Genomic DNA, 23,051 nt, shown 5'->3' on the forward strand with positions numbered 1-23,051 from the left:
GAGATGACTGCAGGGCCTCTGCCATATGCAGACGGATTTGACTTAATCTGTGTTTAGTGCAGAGCAGATCACCAATTCAGGACCTCAAAAAATCAAATCAGCTGGATTATGACATTGGAGTAACTCTTTTTTTGGCTTTGTTCATATTTTACTGCAATTTAGAACTGATTAAAGTAAACATTTATGTAGCCGTTCACACAAAAATTAACAAAAAAAGATTCATTGCATGATCATATATTATAATACAAAGCTGCCTGCTTTTGCCCTCATTGCCCAGCACTGTGGCCTTGCAGATTGCACCGTGCTGGAAACATTAGTTTGCGCTCTCTGCCATGCCTACATCGCAGTCTTTCATGTCCAGCTTGTGATCTGTGCTTGTCTTTCCCCCCCCAGTATAATTCAGCACTGCCTGTTGTTTGATGTGCAGTCACTGGCGCTGGGCCAGCATTGTCCTGGAGAGCCTGGTCGTGTCAGTCCTCATGGCAGCGGTTTGAGCGTGCTCATGTTTTTCCTTTTGATCAACATGGGCTGCTGTTTGTTTACTCTGTTGAAAAGGCTTTCACCCCTTATCCACACCATATTGTTTGCCACTGGAAGGCTAATGAGCAGTCCTGTTGTGTTAAGGGCTGCTTCAAGCATGTCTCCACGTAAGACAGGTATGCGGTGTTTGGTCGCAACAACGAAAACAGGGAATAACTTTGGAAACCCTAAAGTAGCAGCGTGTCATTTCTGTCATGTTTTATTAACATTTGCTATTTACTCCTGCTGTAGGTCACATATCCTCTGCTGCATAACCGTTTTTGAAACCCTCGGCGTGTGGCAGATTGCCGGTTCACATTCGTCAGGAAAAAAAAAAAGCACACAGGACGCATGTGCAGGTGTACCGTAAGCCGCTGCATCGTGGCATGGTCATTGTGACAGGAGCTTTAAGCATATGCATTATGCTGCTGGCAGCGGCAGAGGCTCAGAAAAGAAACAGTGCACCTTGGTTCTGGGAGCAAGCGAGAGAGAGAGGAGGAAGGGCTTGTCACACTCTTGCCCCCAAGCTACTGGCTTAGGGTGGGAAATTCTGCTCCCCCTCCACTGATGAAAAGGACTCCAATGAAACATTTTATCAGGGCAAGACTTTATCAGCCCTTCATTACTAGCTCTGGAAACAGGACATAGCTTGGTACCCCCAACCCTGAGATTGCTAATTACTACATCACACTGTTTGTCGGGTGAGAAAAATCAACCAGATTCCATAGCATTTGTAGCCACGAGAACAAGGCCAGTGCTCTCATTTAGAGCATGCAGCTCAGAATCCCAGAGCTCATTCTGCAGTTCACTGACAAAAGCATTCCGCTTTTTTCATATCATTTGTTGAAATTTTCGCCTGGTTGACAGACGCTGCCGATTGCCAGACCTAAGTATTCTTATAAATAGCACTGGAAATTTTCCAGCAAGAACGGAAAAAGTGGTTAGGCTCTAGGCAAGTAGCTTTCATTTAGTATTTAACCCTTTCAGGGACGTACTTGGGAAAGGGAGAGAGAGAGAGAGAGTGAGACAGGAGAGGAAGAGATTGGGTACAAAACTGGCACTATAAGGGGAGAGTGAGCTCGTTGTTAGCCGTCTGGCCATGAAAGCTTGAAACTGAGCAGGTAAGTGTGGAAGACGCTTTGCTAAAAACAAAATAACGCCCTTAGAGGTACACTTGCTTTGCTGGTATCCCATGGTGGAAGAACATAAAGGGGGAAAAGAAGTGGTTGATGATGAATGTTTTCCAGTTAGTAATTACTGAACTGCTATGGTGCAGGTTTTATAGTATTTATTGCGGTGCCTTAGGGTAGTATTTGTCATAAGTTCAGTACAGCTATCTTACAGTCCTTTACCTTCATATACATTTCCTGATTTAAAAAAGTGAATAATCTGGTCCACAATCAAGTGAATCAGGACAATTCCATTCCCTTTATTTGATGTTAACATGAATGCTAACTGCCAGTCAGCCTTTAATTATACCATAATTTGCTAATTAGGTTTTTGAAGTTGTTACAATGAAAATATCATCCCTCTGACTCAGTCTCTGACTGACAGATGTTCACCAATGTCTGCTAATACATAACATCTGCAATTGTATTCTCACTTAAACACTTCAACTATGGAGCATTTTTTTTCTGTCATTGTTGAAACAACAGAAAGGGAAAACACATGTCCCTTACTATTGAGATGTATAAGCAATCCATACTATGTTGTGTATCGATCCAGAAAAAACCTCTCTGAGTGGATTCCCTGGCCTATTTAAGCCTGGACTCAGCATGTAGCCCCAAAATGAGACGGATTCCCAACAGCTTAAGTCTCAGAGGCACACAAAAGAAAAGAAAGAGGGAGGAAAAAAACAAAACAAATTAAGTCCAGCTAAATTGTTTTTCCATAGCCAGTGGGCTTGGCGAGGGAAGCACACACACAAGATGCGAGATAACACTGGAGAGGAGATAGTCCCACACGATGGGGCGAAGTGAAACAGAATCTCTGGAATGTAACCCACTTTCCCATGTTAAAGTGACACCCACCCTGTGCCGCAGCCCAACCATGGCTCCCAAAGGCACAGACTTTTCCCCTCTCATTACCAGCAGATAAGGGAGGACGTTTGATATTTTAATACCCGCCCTTCTAAATCCCCCCCCCCCCCCCCTCCCCCTCCCGAGTCTTGCCTGGACCCTTTAACACATCCCAAGGAGTGTGAAAAGTGTATCAACTTCAGCTCTCCATCTGTGGTTCTACATACACATCCCGTACCAGTGCAATAACAGTGAGGCCTGGATCCAGTCTGACCCTCACCAGCATGACAGCTGAGGGGGGGGGGGGGGGGGGCAGGGATTACAGCTAGAGCGTAATTGGGAAATGAGAGATTGTACAGCTCTGGTTAATCTTTGCAAGGCAAATGGGGTGTGTGAGAATGCTCTTGTATGGGTCATCACCATTTTTAAGACGTCACAATTCAAATCATTTATTTATTACCCAAGAATATTTTTCCCTAGAGCCTCATGAGTTTCTGCGTTGAGATTGTGCTTCAAATAGTTTAGGTCAACTGTGAGATCCTGTCTTGTGTTATGTGCCTGACTGGTCAGTGATGGTATTATCAGTGAAATCAGTTGAAATGGATGTATAGGGCAACACTCCTCATCGCTGCGGTCGGAGACTCCTGCTCTGGAGTCGGAGCCCTTCTTGCGACACTGTGTTTCTTCCCTTGTTGTGTCGTATTTGGGTCATGTCTGCCCTCTCTGACATCCCCAGAGCCCTTACTGCTTTCATGCAGCTGTGCCACACTGTGGACTAATCTTCCTAGAGCACCTTTTATTCAAAGCAAGCGTGTCAAGTTGTGCATTTCAGTGAGTAGAAAAAGGCAGCTCCTTAAAAGGCACCCAGGGATGTCTTTGCGTGGACATAGAAACCAAACTGGCTTCCAAAAGCCATTTATTTGGTATGCACTTGGTATGTCCAAATGCTTTCCTCATTCAAATATTTTACGTACTTTTTTACAGGAAACACAATATAAACAGATGTATGTTAAAAGATAACTGCAAGGCACGTCACCAGGTCCACATACAAAACACAGGTGGCTTTCGTGTGCCGAGGAAAATCATTCAGCACGATCAGGTTAGACCACAGCTGAATACAGTACAAAATAACATTCCAACATTACTGCCTAAGCTTTGTTCATTGAGTGTCCCCACAAACACTCATCCATGAGAGGACTTCCTGTGAGACCTGGGGACTCAGTGACAGGATGACTCTAAAGTGCAGACTAAATCTCTTCTATCTCTGCTGTCTTCTGCCATATGCGCTGGGACGCACACTCTCTCGTCAGCTGGCCCTTACCGAACGCTGACCCAAATGTCCCCACGGTAGGTTCAGCGTTGGGAAACATGATCCAGAATTCCTTCAGTTGTAAATGGATAAGTCCTCTTGTGTTCATGGTAACCATACCTAAAATATTTGATGCACAAAAAAAATGTTTTATCATAATGTATCACCCATTTCAGCTGTCTGCCTGTGAGAAGCGAAGACTGTTGAAAGCTCAGACGACCTTTAGGTTGTCAGTTGAATTTTCTTGACTTGACTTGTGGGTTCAGTGGTTTTGAAGTGTCAAATGAACAAGTATTTTTTGCTTGTTTTTCAGTTGTACATCGTACACCAAAAAGGTTACAGAACAGTGGTAAAATTTTGGCTGTCTTAGTTTTCACTAAACGTGACAAAATGCGCTTATGAATCCAACATCTGACAGCTTATTCAGAAATGAATGTTTGGAAACTGGCTGTATGGTACGATGCCCCACATTTTCCCCCATCTTTACATTTCCTCTCAGCACAGAACATAATAAAGCCAAAGCTGGGCTTTGTCCATCTGGAGCCTGCAGGCTGGATCTCATCGACATTTCCAAAGGCACACACCCAAACGCTTAGACCTGTGGTAAAAAGTCATAGGAAGAGGGCAGAACAACTGGGCTGAGGGAGACAGCCATGCTTGATCGTTCTCGGAGCAGGGGTTGGGGAAGAGAGAGAGCCGGGTCTCCATGCTGTTTCTAAGTGCTCCTAAAATTTTGAAAGGGAAGCTGGCACATTTCAATAAAGAAGCGGAGGTTGCTGCCCCCTTTCAGAAGGAATGAGGGACACCTTCCCTCAGACATCCCCTCTGCAGAGTCCAGAGGCGGCCTGTGGCACTCTCCCCTGAAGCCTGTGGCACACAGGGACACGGCGAAAGGCTGCACAGGTTAAACTAGGACAAACCAAGGGCCGTGTATGGAAATGGCCTACTTAGCCACACCTGTGCTCCTGTAGCCCTTCACATCAGCTCTCCCAGTGGACTCATTAGCTTCACTGCACTCACACTCACCAGCATTGTGCAGACCATATGACTGGGCAAAGCAAGCAGATGTAGGTGCAGTTTGCTTCACCATGCGCCATGTCCATGTGCTTTGTAGGGTGTTATTGTACCCTATGCAGTTACTGTGCTCTTTCAAATAATAACCACAAAGGACTGATCCCACTGGGCGGGACAGATTGTTTCATATTCTGTTCAAAATATGTAACCATATTACAGTGACGATGAAGGTGAGGTTTATTTTTCACTAGGTGTGTTTTAAAGAAGGGATTATGTGGTATTGGAAAATGACTCTTCACTGTGCTGCTGAAAGGGCCTGTGTGGCACAGAGCCCTGATGAGGCCGAACTGTTTCAGCAGAGATATATAATGCGGAGCATCATGCTGACATTCTCATTTCTATAATGGCTCACCTCTTGTGACACGAGAAGAGGTTATAATCTTTATATTCCCCCTCTCATCTCTGTCTTAGCCGCTGGCGGCAAATTTAATGCGCCACTCTTCGGCATTCTCAAGTCATTATTTCACGATCCAGCTCGGAGCGCTGAGCATCTCTGTCAGGCATTGTGGGGAGGTTGCTCCAGCTGATCCAAACCCATGAAATAATGTGAAACAATTGCACTGTGCAGTTGTGCCACCTATGCTGTGAGAAACGGGAGTTCTCATGTGCGCAGTGTTTGTGTACATCTCTGACCGCCTTCCCGGCTGAAAAAAGCAGCACCGCGTCCGTTGGTTTTCCAGTTAAGAAGACTGCTATCTGACAGTTCGTAATTAGCATGACCTCAAGCCACTCTAATTACCAACAGCACTTTGAGAACTTTGTGTACTCAAGTGAGAACTCAGCTTTGGCTTGCCATACACATGCGGTTTTGGAAAGAAAAAAAAAAAGCTTCCTCTGAATCTCTTCCTGTTGGTACAAGTGGTAATGTGGAGATACGCAGAGAGGGGTTGATTTTCACACGAGGGGATGTTGGAGGGAAAGCAGACACACGAAATGGACTGAAAGGAGAATGCCAGGGAGGCCGAGGTAATGACACTGTCTAAGCGACAGGTCGATGCTAATGTGACTCACTACAACTGCTGGTCTGAGTGATCCTGTGCCTTTTTTACTTCATGCCAATAGTACGAGATGCAAAAATACACAGTGGTACATGCACACTCCACACATGTAATGATGGAAGATGGGAATGGCAATTTCTGACAATGGTTGTGGACCAAGACAATTCTGGTTTTAGATTTACTTGAAGAAGTTAGTGAATACAACCCCCCTCCCCCCAAATCCTCCACGCACAGACAAAAAAAAAAATCTGCAACAAAACTACTGTATGCGGGCTGCTTAATCCTTCCGGGCCGGAGGGATTATGTCATTATTTCCGAATTTTTAATAATTTACTCAAATCCTTTACCTACTATACCCTATGCGCAGACAGAAACTGTTTCGTCACCATGGTCTTTTCTTTGTGTTTTACAGTGGCAGAAGAAACACACGCAAACCCGTGTTTGCCTGCTACCGATGCTCAATTTGCACATCATATAAGGGCTTACGCTAACCTCGCCTGCAAGAGGGGAAGCGGGACACTCAGAATTGTGCTGAGCACTCCACGATTCTACATGCCACAGCTAGGCTACTGCATTCCATTCTGCTAATTGGCGCTGGAGGTCCTCAGCTGTGTTTCATCACTGCGTTGCTTTGAATCATTTTCCATGAAAAACCGCCGCATTCTTTCCACGTGGACAGCTAAGCTGGTGGCCCCGCGTTCTCAAAAAAAAAAACAAAAAAAAAAACAACGTAGTCACAGTAACAACGACTGCTAAGCACCCAACCCACCTCCGTTAAATTTGCTCCCACCTCCATTACATTTGCTGTGTGAATGGGGGGGGCTCGGAGCTACGAGTAAAATCTGGCTGAAACTTTTGTCACTAGTTCACCAGCGTCCTCAGTTAAACTGGCTTCCGCTTTGTCTTTTTTTCTTTTTAATTTATGTTCGTAAACTGACGACTGAAAATACTTCACGTTTGCCTTTCCCTGCAGGAACAAATTAGCCGTCCCTTTGATTGAGCGCTTCCTGTAGTTTCTCTGCCCGCACAAGGCTGTGACCCAATCAGCTAAGACCAATATCATGAAGGACTTAGGTGAAGGTCTAAATTGTGAAGGTCTAAATTGTGCCACACCTCTGGTTTTAGCAGTGCTCAATGGTTTTTTGCAGAACCCTGAATTTCAGAAAACAAAAAGCATTATGACAGCCATTTCCTCAGAGAGGGGTCTGAGACTCACCTGGGAGGGGAGGTGAGGCGTGGACATATTGCCACCCTCCCTTCATCTGTCAGAAGCTCGGTTTGCTCACCTTGAAAGTCTTCATTGTGTCACTGTCACAACATGGTTTTTGCTCTGTGTGATACGCTGCGGCTTTTGTGCAGATATTTGCCCGCTGTGAAAGCATGCCATAATTCAGGGTTTGCTTGTGAATACACTTCAGCGGGATGGGCAATCATCTTGATTTAACATTCACTTCAGGTTATTTGGTTGCTTGATTCTACTCGATTACCACCCTTTGTGTATTCTTTAATGAAATTAAACTTTGATGTTTGCCCAGTCTGGCAGGGTTTTTTTTTTTTTTCAGTTGGAATTGGGCGACATCCAGCCATTGGGACCCAGCTGAACTGACTGATGCAGTGTGTCATTTATTAAGACCCCACACGATGTGCTACATTTGAGCTGGGCCCTTCTGGTAACGACAAATATTCCCCTTTGGTTCTGTGTGCTTCTGCGTGCAGTAACTTCCTGATTTATGGCAGAGCGTTGAGTCATGTGATTTGGTGAGGAGAATGACAGCATAGCGTAACAGACAACGACAGAACTTTTTCCAAAAACCCCATAGCTATCTATAGCTGTCCCAGTTTTCTAGTCAACATTTCAGGGGAGTTAATCTAGACATTTTGTGCTATATAACATAAGTGCCAGATGCTTATTCAGTTGTGGTCATCTCATCAGTCCAAAGTCATTCCCACACAGTGCTCTGCATCCGTATGATCCACAACACCAGCCAAGTACATCCACAGCTGTGTCCCAAACCACATACTTTTAACCCTGATAGAGGGCCATGTTAGTGTCACAAGGTGGGCAAGATCAAACTGAGAACTGAAATCCCTTCACTCTGACAACCAGAACTGACCAACGATCAGAGCACAGGCAAAACACCCAAGTGCTTCCTGTTTCAGAGAATGTAAATACAGAACAACATGTGTGCACAGCATTTGCACAACGGTAGCAAAGACTCTCCAGAATAGTTTATGCGCAAACTGCATGTACGCCGACTTCAGTGTAAACAAGAGCAGAAGGGGGAATGGAGAGTCCAGGCTACCTGCTAGGTCAATACACTCCAGCATCGAGCATGGACAAACTCAGCCTGCCGTAATGCAGCGCGTAGAGCAATGCAGAGCGCGTCTGGCTTGGGTGCTTGGGAAACCTGGAACGCTGCGCTCCTTTCCCCGTCTATTCTTAGAATGCCCCGTTGTCTTTGGTCTCTTTCAAGCAGGAGAGGACGATTCAGCAAAGGCGCATCAAGGACGCGGGAGGGAGAGACAGACGTGGAAAGGCAAGGCAATCATCCCAGCTCTGCTTTTATATGCTTGTTGTGAGTCTAGTGAGGAGCGGGCTCGGCCGTAAATCCGGGGGGCAGATTTGATTTGCGTGCGTCTACCCCCGGGAAGGGGCGCCGGGGATCACCAGGCATGACAGCCGAGGAGAGCGAGGACTGAGAGGACGGTCACCGCGCTCCGCCCACCCGAAAGGCGCTCCGTGCTCAATGTCAGACGGGCAGGCATTTAGCGGCAGGATTACCACTTTCATTTTTTTTTTTCATTTCCAAATGAGACAGAACAACTGAGGCTTCGTCATTCGAGTGGGGTTAAGCAGCAGGAAGTGTCCTTTACTTTAGGAGATCCATGAAGACCTTCACATCATCTTCCACTAATCATCACAGGCATGCTTATTTGTAATTCTTTGCAACACCCTTCTTCTGTAGGTTACACAACTTACAGTTCAGCTTTACTTCTTACACATTCCATAACATACTTACATGACAGGGGGGTTTGTTGAAGCAGCTAAGGTAAAGAGCGTTGCGGAGAAGAGGGACAGACGGCATCCCACCTGGGATTTCAGTTCTCGCAATCCTCAGATCCTGAATCCGCTCCTCTGAACAGTATGCCACATGGTACAACCGCATTCATAAACGCAGGGGGAATTATGTGAGTGGGGATTTTGTTTTAACTGGCCACAACAGGGTTATCCATCCAGCACACTGACAATGCATTTTAAATCATTGATTTATGAGGGCAGAGACCAAAAGTTTATTACTGATCAATCAAGCAAAGTCACTCGATCAGTTAAGGGAAATTTGATCCTTGGGGCCATAAGGTTAGATGGACGTTTCTTTCTGAATAGTCTATAGTATGCAGACTGGCATTAAATACACCTCTATGGGAGACTTTTGAAGGGTGTCAATAATGTGTCATTCTAAGACAGCAGGCCAGGGGTCCCTCTGGGCAGAGGCAGCAGTCACAAGAGGAAGTGACACGTACAGAGAACACAAGAGCAATGTGTGACTGACATAGCGTTGGGTGTCAACTGACACATGGGGCAGCTGTAAAGCCCCATATGGCAGTGCGAAGCTTTGAACTTATTAAAGTTAAGGGGACAGAGAGACTTTCTCCGTAACAGAATCACAGCACTTTCAAAATGCCATCTGAAATAAAGAGCATATCTCTCGGTAAGAAGGCTTTAATGAAGCATTTACAAAACAATTTTCAAACACATTTAAGAATGAAGTAAATCTCTTGACTGTCCCACCGGAGCTGATCTGGTCAGGTTTCACAGAATGTGTAATCTCTTCTTTTTGGAATATTGCGAGGCCGCATTAGCAGGCTGGATTAGCAGATGGGAGTCCTTACATTGCGGTGACATTAGGCAGGCACACAGCACACGCAGGCAGCCACATTTACCAGCTAGCTAGGACAAAAAACAATGTGAAACATGGGAGAATCCTGATCAGTATGAAGTGGTGCCTGTCTAAAGGGTCACATCTGATGGAAGCCTCTCTCATACCTTTGACAGGCTGGAGGGAAATTAAATATCTTATGTTATTGTGTCCAGCCTATATCCATAGTGAGAAGGCCCTGTCCCCGCTCCCCAGTGCAGGGCTGAGTGTGTCTCGGACACACACACACACACAACAAAGACAGAAGACAGAAAACACTGCGTATTATTTACAGAGATCATGCGAAAAAAAAATCAGCGCAATTTGAGTCAAACTTCTGAAAAAGACAAGATGTCAGGTGTTTTGACTTTTTTTTTTTAATAAAAAAAGGACACACCCAAGTTTACATTCAAACCCACAAACTGGTATATTATTATGCTGTAAATACATATTATATACAAGATGCCATAGGACAATGATTGTAAAAATGGTGACCAAGGACTAAAAATTTGCTCTGGGATGTTCCTCTCTGCCATTGTTCCACATGGTTTGGTGGAAGTCCACTGCGTTCCCCTGTCCTTCCGCAGAGGGCAGCGAGACAGTGGACTCCGCTGGTTGCATGGCGTCGATGTTGAGCAGAGAGAGCGCGCAGGTCCCTAGAGAGGTGTGGCCCGAGCAACGCGTCGGGGTCGCGGGAGATGTCAGATCTCCCGGGGATTCTGGGTAGTTCATTAAGTCCCAACAATAGCATCTCCTCAGACTAGGAAAAAACAAAGACAAATCGCCACCATTATAATCCCCATTACGACTGGCACTTAAAATGACAATTATAACGATGACTTAAACACAGACTCTCATACGCTGATATGTTTATTGTCTGGCAGTCTTTGTCCAAAATACGCCGTGGCATCAAACCCAAAAACATAAAAAAAAACAAAAAAAAAACAAAACAAAACCAGGCTTTCTTGATGTTTGGGGGAATGTTTTACCCATAGATCCTACTCTCCCAGCTGACTTTCCCTCCGAGGTCTGACTCAGGCGCAGCACATGCGGCTACTTCACAGCGAGTGACTCACGTGTAGCCAGTGTCTAAAGAACACTGAGGAGTCATGAGAACAGCCGAGCCTCTCAAGAAGACTAAAAACAAAACCCGCACGCATGGGCGCACACGCGCGTGCTCGCTGCAACGCAGCGGCCTTACGTAACTCTCTCTGAATCCCAGCGTCTCCCAGCATATTTACAAAGGCTGTCGTTCCCGCGACGCGGGGGATTGCAGCCGCCGCCGGCTGAGCGGGACGGAGCCGATCGGGGGAAGGGAAAGCGCAGCCGGAGAGGGGGTTATGAAAGAGATAAGACGTGTCAGCTGGGCCGCGGCGGCAGCAGCGCGCGGGCTCCTGCCTCGCTCGTGGGTGAGGGGGTCAGGCCGGGTGAGCGCGCAGTCGCCATCGAAGGCCGTGTCCTCCGCGACGCTCCCTTTGCGCACGTGTTATGAAAAATTACGAGTATCGCGCATCAGCTCCTCAGACATAGGGTCAGCACTCCAAAGAGAAGCCACACAGCACACAGCATACCCCTCGCCATTTAGAAATGCATTGGAGTAACGTCAGCTTAAGGCCATTCAGCTTCCTCCCATTTTATTCTGCATGTTATGGAAATGTAACAGTGACAGTCTAACAGTGACAGTCTAACTAACAGTCTTAAGCCGACATTATTCCAATGCAGAAACCCAGTCCACTGTTCTACTAATGGGAAAACGACTAATACAGTGGAAAGCCTCACCGTTTTGAATCTTACGGCTCCCGCTCTGATGAAACATCTCCTTCTGCCCCGCTGCTGGCACTGGGGTCCACCTTGGGGCGCGAGGCGGCCTTCTCCCTGCCCGACTCGGAGGGCACCTTGGCCCTCATCTTCTCCTTCCTCTGCTGTTGCTTCTCCTGCTTGGACAGCTGTGATACACAGAACACCGACGAATGAACCGACCAATGAACAGCCACATGCGTACGTGGCATTACTAAAGGAGGTAGGCAGTTGGATGAAAACCTTGTGTGCAACAGCCTTCCCATAGACGACATGAAGAAACTGCATCAGATGATCATGTCTGCCATGGACAGAAACATTCATGTCTTGCTCGTGCACAGGCTCACGGTTTCCCTCCTTTTATCGAACTCATCGTTGCAGCAGCCCCAACTCCGAGCCCTGGAAATGTCAAGCCAATCGAGCGATGCCGTCTCACTGCTGATAGGCGCTGAAAATACCTCCACGTTTCGAGCTGACGGCACGTTACCCTCGCCTGTGTAACCGAGCTGCCTTCCCTCGGGGGGTTAACCGTGACTTTTTATACGTTCAGACAACCCGGCCTACCCTGAGAGTTTGCCACTGTATTCCAGAAGCCGCCCCGATGAATCCCTGCCATAACACTATGTCTGGGGTGGCTGGCAGCCCCACAACTGCACCTCCAGAATCACCCAGCTAACAGGACGGGAGGCGACCCTGGCATGTACGCACCTATGTGTGCTAGATAACAGAGCTGGACATCACTATTACGGGAGCTGGATGGATGTTGACTCGTATGGTTTTCCCCTTGCGTGAATGGCACCATCTCCATGGTATCAGATGACTGAAAAAACACTAAGGTTTAGACAGGCCTGTCTGTGGGGGGGAAAGCGATTAACGGCACAGCCGTGGGATGTGACATCCTATGCGGTGCAAGTACAGTCAAGCTTCATGTCCATGAAGAAGCCCAAAACACTGAAAGGAGACAATGGGGAGCACTTGGCTTCTTAATATCAGGCTACACCAGACATAGCCAATAGGCCAGGAATGGTGCCCTGCTTGGACTGAGGAGCCTGCTGGAAAATATTTAACAGCGCCCCCTACAGGGAAAATGAACTTCTTGCACGTATCTTACAGGAACTTCACAACATCAACTACCAATAGTCACAGAATAATATGAAGTGATTCCAAGTGCTCCAGCCCCATATACTTTGGAAAGTGGATACATGGCTGCAGGCCTATGTAAAGAAGCAGGGATTAATGGCAGCTTTGGATATTACTGCCTCACTATTGACTCTCGATTCAGAATTCACTGATGAGGCCAAAATGATTACCGCAGAGCAGACAGCAGGCCAACCCAGATGGATTCTGATAGTAGGAGTTGTGTTAACCTCCATCCCAGCAGGGCTATTCCCAGTCCGTAGAGCTTGTGCGGGAACAGATAAGCACCGGCTATTCATGCAATGTTTGACCAGAGGGCTTTGTCACATGAACACACTCAGAAAGACTAACAAACAACTGATTATCATATGTTCCCGCCCCATCCGAGCCAGGAAAACACCAACGGAAAAATGCCACCCCATCCAAATGAAAGCAGAACAGAAACGATGTGAATGATTGCTACCCTTGCTGGTGCCCTTAGTGTAAACTTACAACTTGTGCAGTGCGGTGATCAGAGGCTGAGGTCACTACGACAGAGCCACATAAAACAGACACATTCGGCTCAAGAAAACACACAAAAGCAGAAAGTGTTTGGTTGGCTGTTCTAAGCATTTATCAAACAACCTTGCAAGGACATGTATTTGGCAAATACCCGATATGTCCAACAAAACTGTCCATACGTTTAAATTTCAAATCAATAAATCAATCAATCAACAAGGCGCAAGGCATAACAAGGCGTAAGAGCTCATCTAGTAGTTTTGCAGACCCTTAGTGCCTTTTTAAATTGACCGCTGGTCTGTACACAAAATCGGACGGGTGGTGATGGTAAATGGGCTTATTTATCATCAAAACCATTGGCAAGTGGCTTGCAGGAAGCATTAAGACCAAGAGGGTTGGGATATCAGGAGAGGGTACATTAACCTGGTTAATGGGTTCCTCTTTTGTCCCCTCACTGTAGCCTGGGGACTAACTTTTATAATTGTGTGTTGAAACACACAATGAAACGCAGCACAGTCTGAAATAACGATTTGGATTCCTACTATACAGAAAAAATGATTTACCACTTAATCCGACTTTATATCTGTAACTGAAACTGAACTTTTACTAATGCTGAGCCAACAGATCGCAGTTCTCATTCTGATTTAGGAGGCTGGCAATCTGAATTAACAAGCCTGCAGAAAATTACAGAAATACGTGATGCAGCTTTTGGTCTTTAATAATTCACTGAGCTTGACGTTTTCACTGTAAACAAAATAAAAGCTCCATTCTAATGAAAAAAAACTTTAAAGTATTTTTTCAGATCGTGAATCCAATCGAAAATAAATTGAATTTCTTGGGAGAAGAGCACCAGTAATTTTCATATGATTCTCCTTTGAAGCAGAACTATATTTTCTTTTCTGTAGATTGCACGAACTTCACCGAAATCCTTTGTTTAAATGTGACATGATGATGGCACAGTTGAGAGACTTTTCAAACGCAGAGAACAGATAAGACAGACCCAAGGCAAACCAACGAAACCAACAGACAATGCAGTGATCAGGTCCACTCATGAGACTGCTATAACATTCCTTGTAACAGTTTTCAATGGGCACACAGCCTTTGTCGTGACAAGTTGTTGAACGTCAATAAACACAATGGAGAAAACAAACAGCAAAGTACAACACAACTTGTGGCATGCAGCTACCTACAAGGCAACACAGAGGCAATTATATCCAATTAAAACACAAATGAAGTGTCACGACTCCAAAGCAAATCATAATTAGTAGCCGTTTACTTTGCCACTGTTTTAGCCTGATGGTTTATCTCTGAGTATTTTGCTGTGTATGTGTGTGTGTGTGTCTCCGTGCTCTTGTTCTTGCAGCTATTACAATATGTAGTACATGTATTCGGCCATGACGGCCTTGAAAATCTGAATAGAAAGTGCCTCCAAAACGAATAATAATAAATGTAATGAGAGTAACATTTGATGGGTATCAGTGCAACTAAAAAACAGCAGGCGGGTGTGCTCCAGGTCACAGCCTGACAAAATGACTGGGTGACATTCTAATTGGATGAACCCAGAGGAGGGGAGGTGATTCTTCTTAGGGTGACAGACAGTGGCAGGTGACTCACTTCCCTCAAAACACTCATGCCTCCAATTATTTCAGTCTGTATTAGCCACTTTTAAATCCCTTCACTTCCGAGCAGCCTTTTTTGAGTACATTTCTGCTGTGTCTTGAGACGAACACTGTACTACCCAACAATGCACCTCCGCAGGCTGACTCAGAGACAGGCGCTACCAATCTCATTAATCCCCCGGAAACTGACGGAGGTCCCAATGTCTGCCTCGGCGGCCATGACGGTGCACACGAGAACGGAACACGGGCGGAACGCTCTGACAGCCAGCGTTAAAACATTTATGAACACGAAGGAAATATTTATGACTTAAATGTCACGTTAAAACCATAACATCCCTTTGGAAAAAAGGACTGTACATTATTCATACCCTTAAAGGCTTAGGTTTAATGAGCAGAATGGATTTAGGTATCTTAAAATGGATCTGGCTGACATTAATGTGTAAGAGATCGAGGTAAACAGAGAGGCAATATACTGATCTGCATAATCAACCCTGAGGGTAAAAAAAGACACCAAATGGTTGCTATAAGCTCTTCTACATTAGCTGTGATACATACCCTAAATATAGTTCTAGCTAAGTAATACACCCAGAAGGGATAGAAGCATGAAAAATGACCAGGCTTAGAGAAATTGTTATATTATAGACAGTTACTTCTAATAATATTGCATTCCACTTGTAGTTAATAATCTCTATGATCTGTAAGTGCACAATCAGTCTGTACATTTACAATTGTGCTACACACTCACCAGCGCACCATTGATTTTGAGCAAAACCTGGGCTACATACTGTATGAATGTATTTGGCTGCCTCAGCATTTTATTACCAGAAAAGCCATGATTTATGTCTGAATCTTTTCAAAGCTCTCGGTGTGGTGGCCTCGCACGGTAGTTATAAATACAAGCACTTCATCAATAATAAAAAAAGGAGGAGGTATTCATGGGAGACTATTTTTTCCATGAAACCCCATTACAGGTACCAACAAGCTGCAGCAACTTCGGGCCCTGCGTCAGGCTGCCCTACTTTACCCATCTGCAAGTCAGCTTAATTTAGGCAAAGCTGAGGTACCCCCTTTGTGAAATTGAGAACATGTAAAGCTGTGAAGCGGGGGGAGGGGGGGGGGGTTTAAGAGGAACGGGTAAGGGGAAGAGGAGCCTCCTCTTTAGATTATCGGACAGGCCGTGGCTGCACTACGATGACATGGATGTAAACTCTGCTGTTTCACACTCCCTGAATGAGTCCCCTTAATGGTGTGCACAGGGTTGTAGAACATTCCCGAAAATGTTCAGATCGTTGTAGCCTCGGCAAAAGTTTATTAATAAAAAAGAAGAGCCGCCAGTCGATTTCTCAGTAAGCTTGCTGTCCTCTGTTAAATTTTAATCCCATGAGCCGTAGAGTACTAGCTCTTGGCTACGGAACAGCTCGGCATCCAAAGCAGACAAGATTAAAAACCTAAGGACACCGTGAATCTATCCCGGCAGCTAGCCAGCCGGTAACTAGTTAAAAGGCGTGGCGGTTCGGTGAAGGTTCACCAAAGTGACTGGCATCGCAATCAGGAGGAACATAAATGAATAAATCAAAGGGTCCAATTGTCTGGATGAATAATATAAAAGAGGACGTTGTGTCTCCCCGGCATATCACCGCTTTGGTACACTGAGGAATGGTGTGTGTGGCGTAACTTATTCATCCTCATCTATGTTTAGAGCTTTGAAATCCTGCCCTATGCCACCTCATTACACAACACTGCGATTCCCACTGTGCAGTATTAATCTGCGCATCTCCAGTCAACCCACAAAAACACACTCCGCCCCCTTTAGGATGTTACGCGCATGCATGTGCATTGCTTAAAACATGCCAGTGTCCTTAACACATTTTATGAACACTGACATCGCATAACTAACTTTTTTCGACAGGCGGAACCCATGAAAGAGAATTACAGGCGGGGAAAATCGTAGGTGAACATCTCTCAGAGTGTGCACTATGGTGACTCATAAGAAGTGCTCCAGTGCTATTAAGGATAGATGCTTTAAAAAAGTATAATTTATGTTCCTGATACAATGGGCAGCCTCCCACCGCAGCGCCATCGCCATGGAAACAGAGTGGGTGTGTGAGTTAGGCCCACCGAGCGCCACGGATCCTGCGGGGTGACAGGGGCACTCACGCTGTGGCAATGGGCCCTGATTTTGTTGCACCAATCAAGTGCCGCCCACACACTTCTGTCAGTCACAGAGTTCTGTGCGCCTGGAGGACTTTCTTTTGCTCAAATGGACTGGTAGGCGAGGACCCTGAACTGGAGGCTGAGGCCAGGGGCGAGGGCTGCATCTACCTTCAGAACAGTCTGAAACTTCAGGAGACGATCACAGAGAGCGTCATTAACGGCGCTATGCTCCAGACGCTCAGTGGTGACTAAAAAGAGCCCTTTCAAAAAGGTCACACTGCGACTCTCCACGTGAAGGATGTCATGTGGAGAGATTTTAACACGCTTTTAAGAGTGGCCGCTGAAGTTAAACTTGGGGTGATTTGAAGGGATTTCCATATTTCACTTACTTTCTCAACAGACCTCAGTCACATCCTTGGACATGGTTTGTATCAGCGGTGTTAACTTCAACAGAAAGAAATAGTGCCACCTACTGTAAAATCATGTGCCCTACAGGAATCGCCTAATTGTACAGAAGTACATAATCCCCTTAATATCACCTCTGGTGTGCAGAACAAATATGTGATGTTAAGTGGGATGGGATTTGAAGGGGGTTCTAATATAATCCAATGACGCCGCCACATGGCAGAACAAAGAATGGTATTTATAACCTTCATTTTAATCTTTAATATTTCACAGTCCAATAATGTAAACTAATTAAATCGTATCTTGTACATGTTTTACTGACACATTGTACTACTACTAGACTATTATATGACACTTCATTGCCGAGTCGTTTGCAGTAATGATTTCAAATAATTTTCAATGCTCGACAACAATGTCATCATTGATTATTAACATGTAGCATAGCACTTCAAGAGTATAGAAACTGTCCTTTCCAGGATAACATTTTCAAGAGGGAGAACAACAACAACTTCAGCATCTTGCACCAACACAAAAAAGCAGCATGTTCATGTTCTGGAAGACATTTAAATTTTCAAAGGAGAGGAAACTACCACTGGTGCAACATTTTACTCCTTTGCTACTGCACAAACCACCAACTCCTACCGATCTACCACCAAATAGCCGTCTTTCTACCACATCACCGCTTGGCACAGTACCTGTTTGGGATCCATGGGCCCGGTAGGGGACTCCAGCTCGATGGTGACTGGTCCGTCATTCTGAATGTGCACCTGCATGTAGGCACCAAACTGTCCATCTATCAGGAGGAGAGGAGATCATATGTTAGAGAATGACTGCCGGACAATCAGACATCAGATTTTAAACTAACGCTACAGTGTGGGGAAACAGGACCTCTACAGACATCAACTTGCTAGGCCTCCCTCTTCCAGGCAGGTCAAGTAGCTGGCTGTTTCACACTCAGCTGTGAACTGACCTGTGATCCCATTTTGAGACCGGTCATATTGGCTGGCTGCTGCCCGTACGGCTTCCTGTTAGTAAGGGCTTCCTCTGATGAAGCAGGGGCATGAGATAAAAACATGACTTTAAATGTTTATCCCTTTCTGTTTTGCCTCTGTCTTATTTCCCAGCCTGCACCTCACGTTACAGTTCTGCAGGAGTGAATGTGCAGTCTCAGAACACTTCTCTTCCTAGCAGTGATGGCGCAGCGGCTAATTAGGCTTGCGTCCTAACTGTCATCGTGTCACCGAGTTCTCCGGCAGTCTTTCTCTGGTGGGCAGACCCACTTTCCTGCATGCCACTCACGCTCTCTCCACAGAGTCCCAGCAATGGCACATCCCACAGTGCCCTGGGGCAACACACCCAACATCGTGGGTCCTTTTGCACTAATCTGACCTATCCCATACCCAGCTGCACCTTTCCATTCCCCACAGTCAGACAAAGAACATGAGTGAATGTCAGGGAACCGCCAAGTCATTCAACAGCAATAATACACATCAACTACTCTACCCAGCACGAGTCATAAAGGTGTCAGAGAAGCAGTGCCCATTAAAAAAGGGGATGATGTCAGCAAGTAGACACTATAATTTCAACAGTGTTTCAGTACACGTGTCGCTTTCAGTTCTGTGGAATGCACAGAACACATGTAATGTAAATGTCAGTGTACAGTGCGGTTTTGGCGCCGTGAGGTTCAGTACCGGTCACCTTCTAATGGGTAATTCCAGCACAGAATTCCAGTGTGGGTCAACATCAGCGTGCACTGGAGTAGCTTTAGTTTGGCTGGACACCTGTGCACGGCAGAGGGTAGCAGAGGGAGTGTCGGTGTGGACTGACGGGCGTGCCTCACCCTTGATGAGCTCGGGCCGGTAGGTGCTCCTCATGTGCTCCAGCATGCTGGCGTAGAAGGGCTGCGCCAGCTCGGCGGGCATGGCGGCGTGGAAGTCGGGCTTGTTTCCCTTCAGGAGGCACTGCAGGGTGAACTGGCTGACGCACAGCACCTCCAGCTCGCGGTCCATCACGCTCCGGCTCCACGCCCGCCCGTTCTCATCCTCGAACAGCCGCATGTTCAGGATCTTACGCACCCTGCGCACCAACCGCGGGATACGACGTGAAAATGGCATGCTGGGAAACCGAGCTCACTACATGAATTACTTGTTTGGCCTTCTTTTGTGCCGAATTTTTATTTCACTATTGAAACAATGCTGCCCAACATTTACATTTACATTTACATTTATTTATTTAGCAGACGCTTTAATCCAAAGCAACTTGCAGAAGTGCATACAGCAAGTATAGCGACAGTACGGGGACAGGATGTGTACAGTTCCACAATGAGACAGTTCTCAGCTGAGAGCAAGGTCTGTTTGAGGACACAGTACTATTAGATTTGTACAATTACAGCCTATAGGGCAACTAATACGATACACCTTCAAACAGCGGACTTCAACAACTTCAAACGGCGCAATGAGCGTCAGGGTAAAGGTGGCAACAACAAATATTTCTACATGCCCATCTTAGAACAATACTACAAAAAGAAATTTTTACTAACTTCAGTAAATATATGTTCTTTTAAGAAATTATTAGGCACTGAGGCTTCAGATTTCATTACAGACATGGAGTTATAAATGCAACACAGTAAGAAAAAGGGCACGGAGAAATGACACGTCAGAGAACATATATCCTGGGCTGACAGTGTTAAAGCAGTTAGATAAACTCTGCCAGTCTGTGAACTGTGTCATACTCACATATAATCGATATCCTTCTGCGTGTCCTCCACAGATATCCCCAGCAAAACGCACAGGCCCCTCCCAATTGCACTGACTTGCTCCTCTCCCACTGAAGCAGAAACAATCAGCCATTACAGTCAAGCAAAGCAAGTTATACTAAAGAACACAACGCCTTGCAACATTTGTCTTTATATCACAAAGTAAGTAAAAAGTGATGACAAATGATAAATTGCTGTATTGTTGTGCTCCTTAGAAATATACCTCCGTTTTCACCTTCAGCATAGCAGAATGTTTTAACACTACACTGAAAAATACAATAGCAAGAAGACATGGTGCAGACATAAGATTTGTCATTTTAAAATCCAGCAATACATAGAAACCTTTAGCTTTTCAGGATTTCTAAAGGTGATTAACGCAAAGGAATTCATTCCATGGGGAAAAAAAGACAAGTGGAACTCCCAAAGACCTCTGGGAGTTTACAGAGATGAAGGAAACATGATGGAAGATCAAACCCAGCTCTAGCCCAAGGGATCATTACACAGAACTGGAGTTCAAACCCATTTAATGAGGGACGCGGACGATTTTACACAAGCACTATATCGCAAAAACAGCTGATTAAACATCCACTACGTTTGACCTTTTAGCACTGTCAGAGATCAGCAGGATCTGGCCGTAAGGGAATGCAGAACACCACTGAAGCGCAGTGCGCTATCACCGGGGGACCTACACACGCATTCAAGGATAAACAGCGCAATTCTAACAGACATGGAGGGGGGCACCCACACTCATACCAAAAGTTGCGATGAACTCATCCCTGGCAGCTAAGACCTGTGTAATGCTTATGTAGGCTTCGATCAGCGTGAATGGGACAATTATATGACAGGTGCATTAAAAATGCATCTACAAATGCAAAGGTTGATTTTCCGGCGTTAGAAAAAGCGCGAAGGCGAGGCACCTCTAAGTCCGTGCATGATAAACACATCTATTCTCGTCATAGGCTGCCGATTAAAAGTACGACGAATTTTGCTGCAAACTGGCTGACGTCTGTGTTCATTATGCTCAAAGCCCCTTGTGTTTTTCTCCAGCCGAGGAGTATTACTGACCGCCATGGTAAACAATGGCCGTTCAGTTGCCCCCAGCACAAGTGTCAATGGCCAGGTGGACGTTACAAGTATAAGTATAATCATCAGGGATAGCGTTACAACGAAGATTGGCATATCTCACATTTGGACGGGACAACATTTGTTATAACACAGTGTTCCCAGCTTCAAATATTCTCAGCTTTTGGTATAATAAAACAAATAATAAAACAAACACTGAACAAAAAATAAGTAAACTAAAATCAATCTTTTTAAAGAGAGACCTGAAGAACGATGCCCACATAATGCTGTTTTATTCTGCAGACACCCTTGCCAGGCGTGCGCAACAGGCTGAGCATCAGAAACGTTGAACACACCCACCTCCGGTAAAACCAGGAAGTGCTGTGACCGGCTTATACGAGGATAAACTTTCACTAATGGTGTGAAATAAAAGCCAGCTTGTCCGTGTTGTCCTCGCAAAGCTGCGCGACAGCGTCTGCTAGCTAATTAAATAACAGCTCAGATGAGCTTGCTACCTTATGTGAATTTAAGGTCAAATGTAATGATGGCTATTAACGTTAGCCGGCTAGATTGCTAACAGGGCAGGTCGCATGATGAAATTGGCTAGCTAGCTAGCTACCTGGTAGCTAACTTAACTAACGTTGACCGTAACCACTCCTGGCAAAACTACACAGCTAGCTAGGTCTAACAAACCGGTTGTCAAATCGCAATACGAAGCTAGTTAGCTAGCTAGCTCACCATCCGAAACGCCTTTGAACTGGTATGGTTAGCTGGCGAAATCAATGGACAACCTCAAACGCAAGGCCTGCCATTCAAGATGACCAGCCGAATGTGACAGCCTGCTGGCTACCAAACTACAAAGCAATACAATTTACAATGTCATATTTGATTTACCAACCTGTCACGCTTGCTTTTGACACTCTCTGGATGATTGCTTTCATGGTTTTAATATTTCACGACCCACCTTACCCCCACAGCAGCGCTATAAAGCACGTTCAGGTTCCCCTACCTAATCTGCCTTCCAGTCTTCTTTTACTATCGCCCCCTTGCGTACGAAGATGGCACTACAGCAAGGTTTAGATTCGATCTGCATTATTCATTTAGTACAGCAAATACATCAATCGGCATTCTTAAAACAAGGGCAATAAAGTTCATTGCCATACAACTAAAAGCAGTTCCTAGCAAATCAGTCTGGGACATGGTTTCTTGTTACGTTCTGGTCATTTTAAATTCCTTGACATTTTTCAACTTGTCAAAGTCTCCTGTATAATATAAAAAGATTAAAAGGGTTTTAATATTTTTGTATCATTACCCTTACTGCCCGTTTTAGGTCACTTCAACTACATTGTAATACAAGACATATTTAAGTATTGAATGGAGTCACTCAAAAATACTTTTTCTATTCTTTTCTAGACCTAGGGTCAAGTCCAAGTGAGACTAATGTGAGAGTAGAGTGATGACCTGCCATAGCCATTCCATCACATGAAATTTAATTGGATTTATTTGCATTCCAGTTTTTAGAGTGTGTGCCCCCTGTAAAAATTCTGAATGGAGAATAACTTTGAAAGAGGATGTGGTCTCAGGACATACTGGATTTTGTAGAATGAGATTTTCATCCAGGGACCAATCAAGCATTGATTTAAAAAAAAAAAAAAAAAACACAGATATCTACATTTTATAAGGCATACCTCCATTTATGGATGAAGGTGTATGTTTTACAAATTTACAAACAACTGCATTTTGGGCAGTCCTCATTTTTATGAAAAAAAAAATCTTTAAATGTGTTTAG

General features: G+C 45.2%; 1 protein-coding gene across 2 annotated transcripts; it reads right to left on the minus strand.

Moving 5' to 3' along the window:
* Window positions 1–9,648: 9,648 nt before the first annotated feature.
* dtd1 (D-aminoacyl-tRNA deacylase 1) lies at window positions 9,649–22,275 on the minus strand. Of its 2 annotated transcripts, XM_036519353.1 has the most exons (6): window positions 22,161–22,275; window positions 20,181–20,271; window positions 19,286–19,521; window positions 18,141–18,238; window positions 11,615–11,781; window positions 10,518–10,595 (listed from the first exon to the last, which is right to left on the minus strand). In XM_036519353.1, the coding sequence occupies exons 1-5, from the start codon at window positions 22,201–22,203 to the stop codon at window positions 11,626–11,628; spliced, it is 624 nt and encodes a 207-aa protein (XP_036375246.1). In that variant the 5' UTR covers window positions 22,204–22,275; the 3' UTR covers window positions 10,518–10,595; window positions 11,615–11,625. The 2 variants fall into 2 exon arrangements, with proteins under 2 accessions (XP_036375169.1, XP_036375246.1); XM_036519276.1 differs by lacking the exon at window positions 11,615–11,781 and having other exon boundaries at window positions 9,649–10,595.
* Between the last annotated feature and the right edge of the window lie 776 nt (window positions 22,276–23,051).

The sequence above is a fragment of the Megalops cyprinoides genome, chromosome 1 (assembly GCF_013368585.1).
Source record: "Megalops cyprinoides isolate fMegCyp1 chromosome 1, fMegCyp1.pri, whole genome shotgun sequence".
NCBI classification, from domain to species: Eukaryota; Metazoa; Chordata; class Actinopteri; order Elopiformes; family Megalopidae; genus Megalops; species Megalops cyprinoides.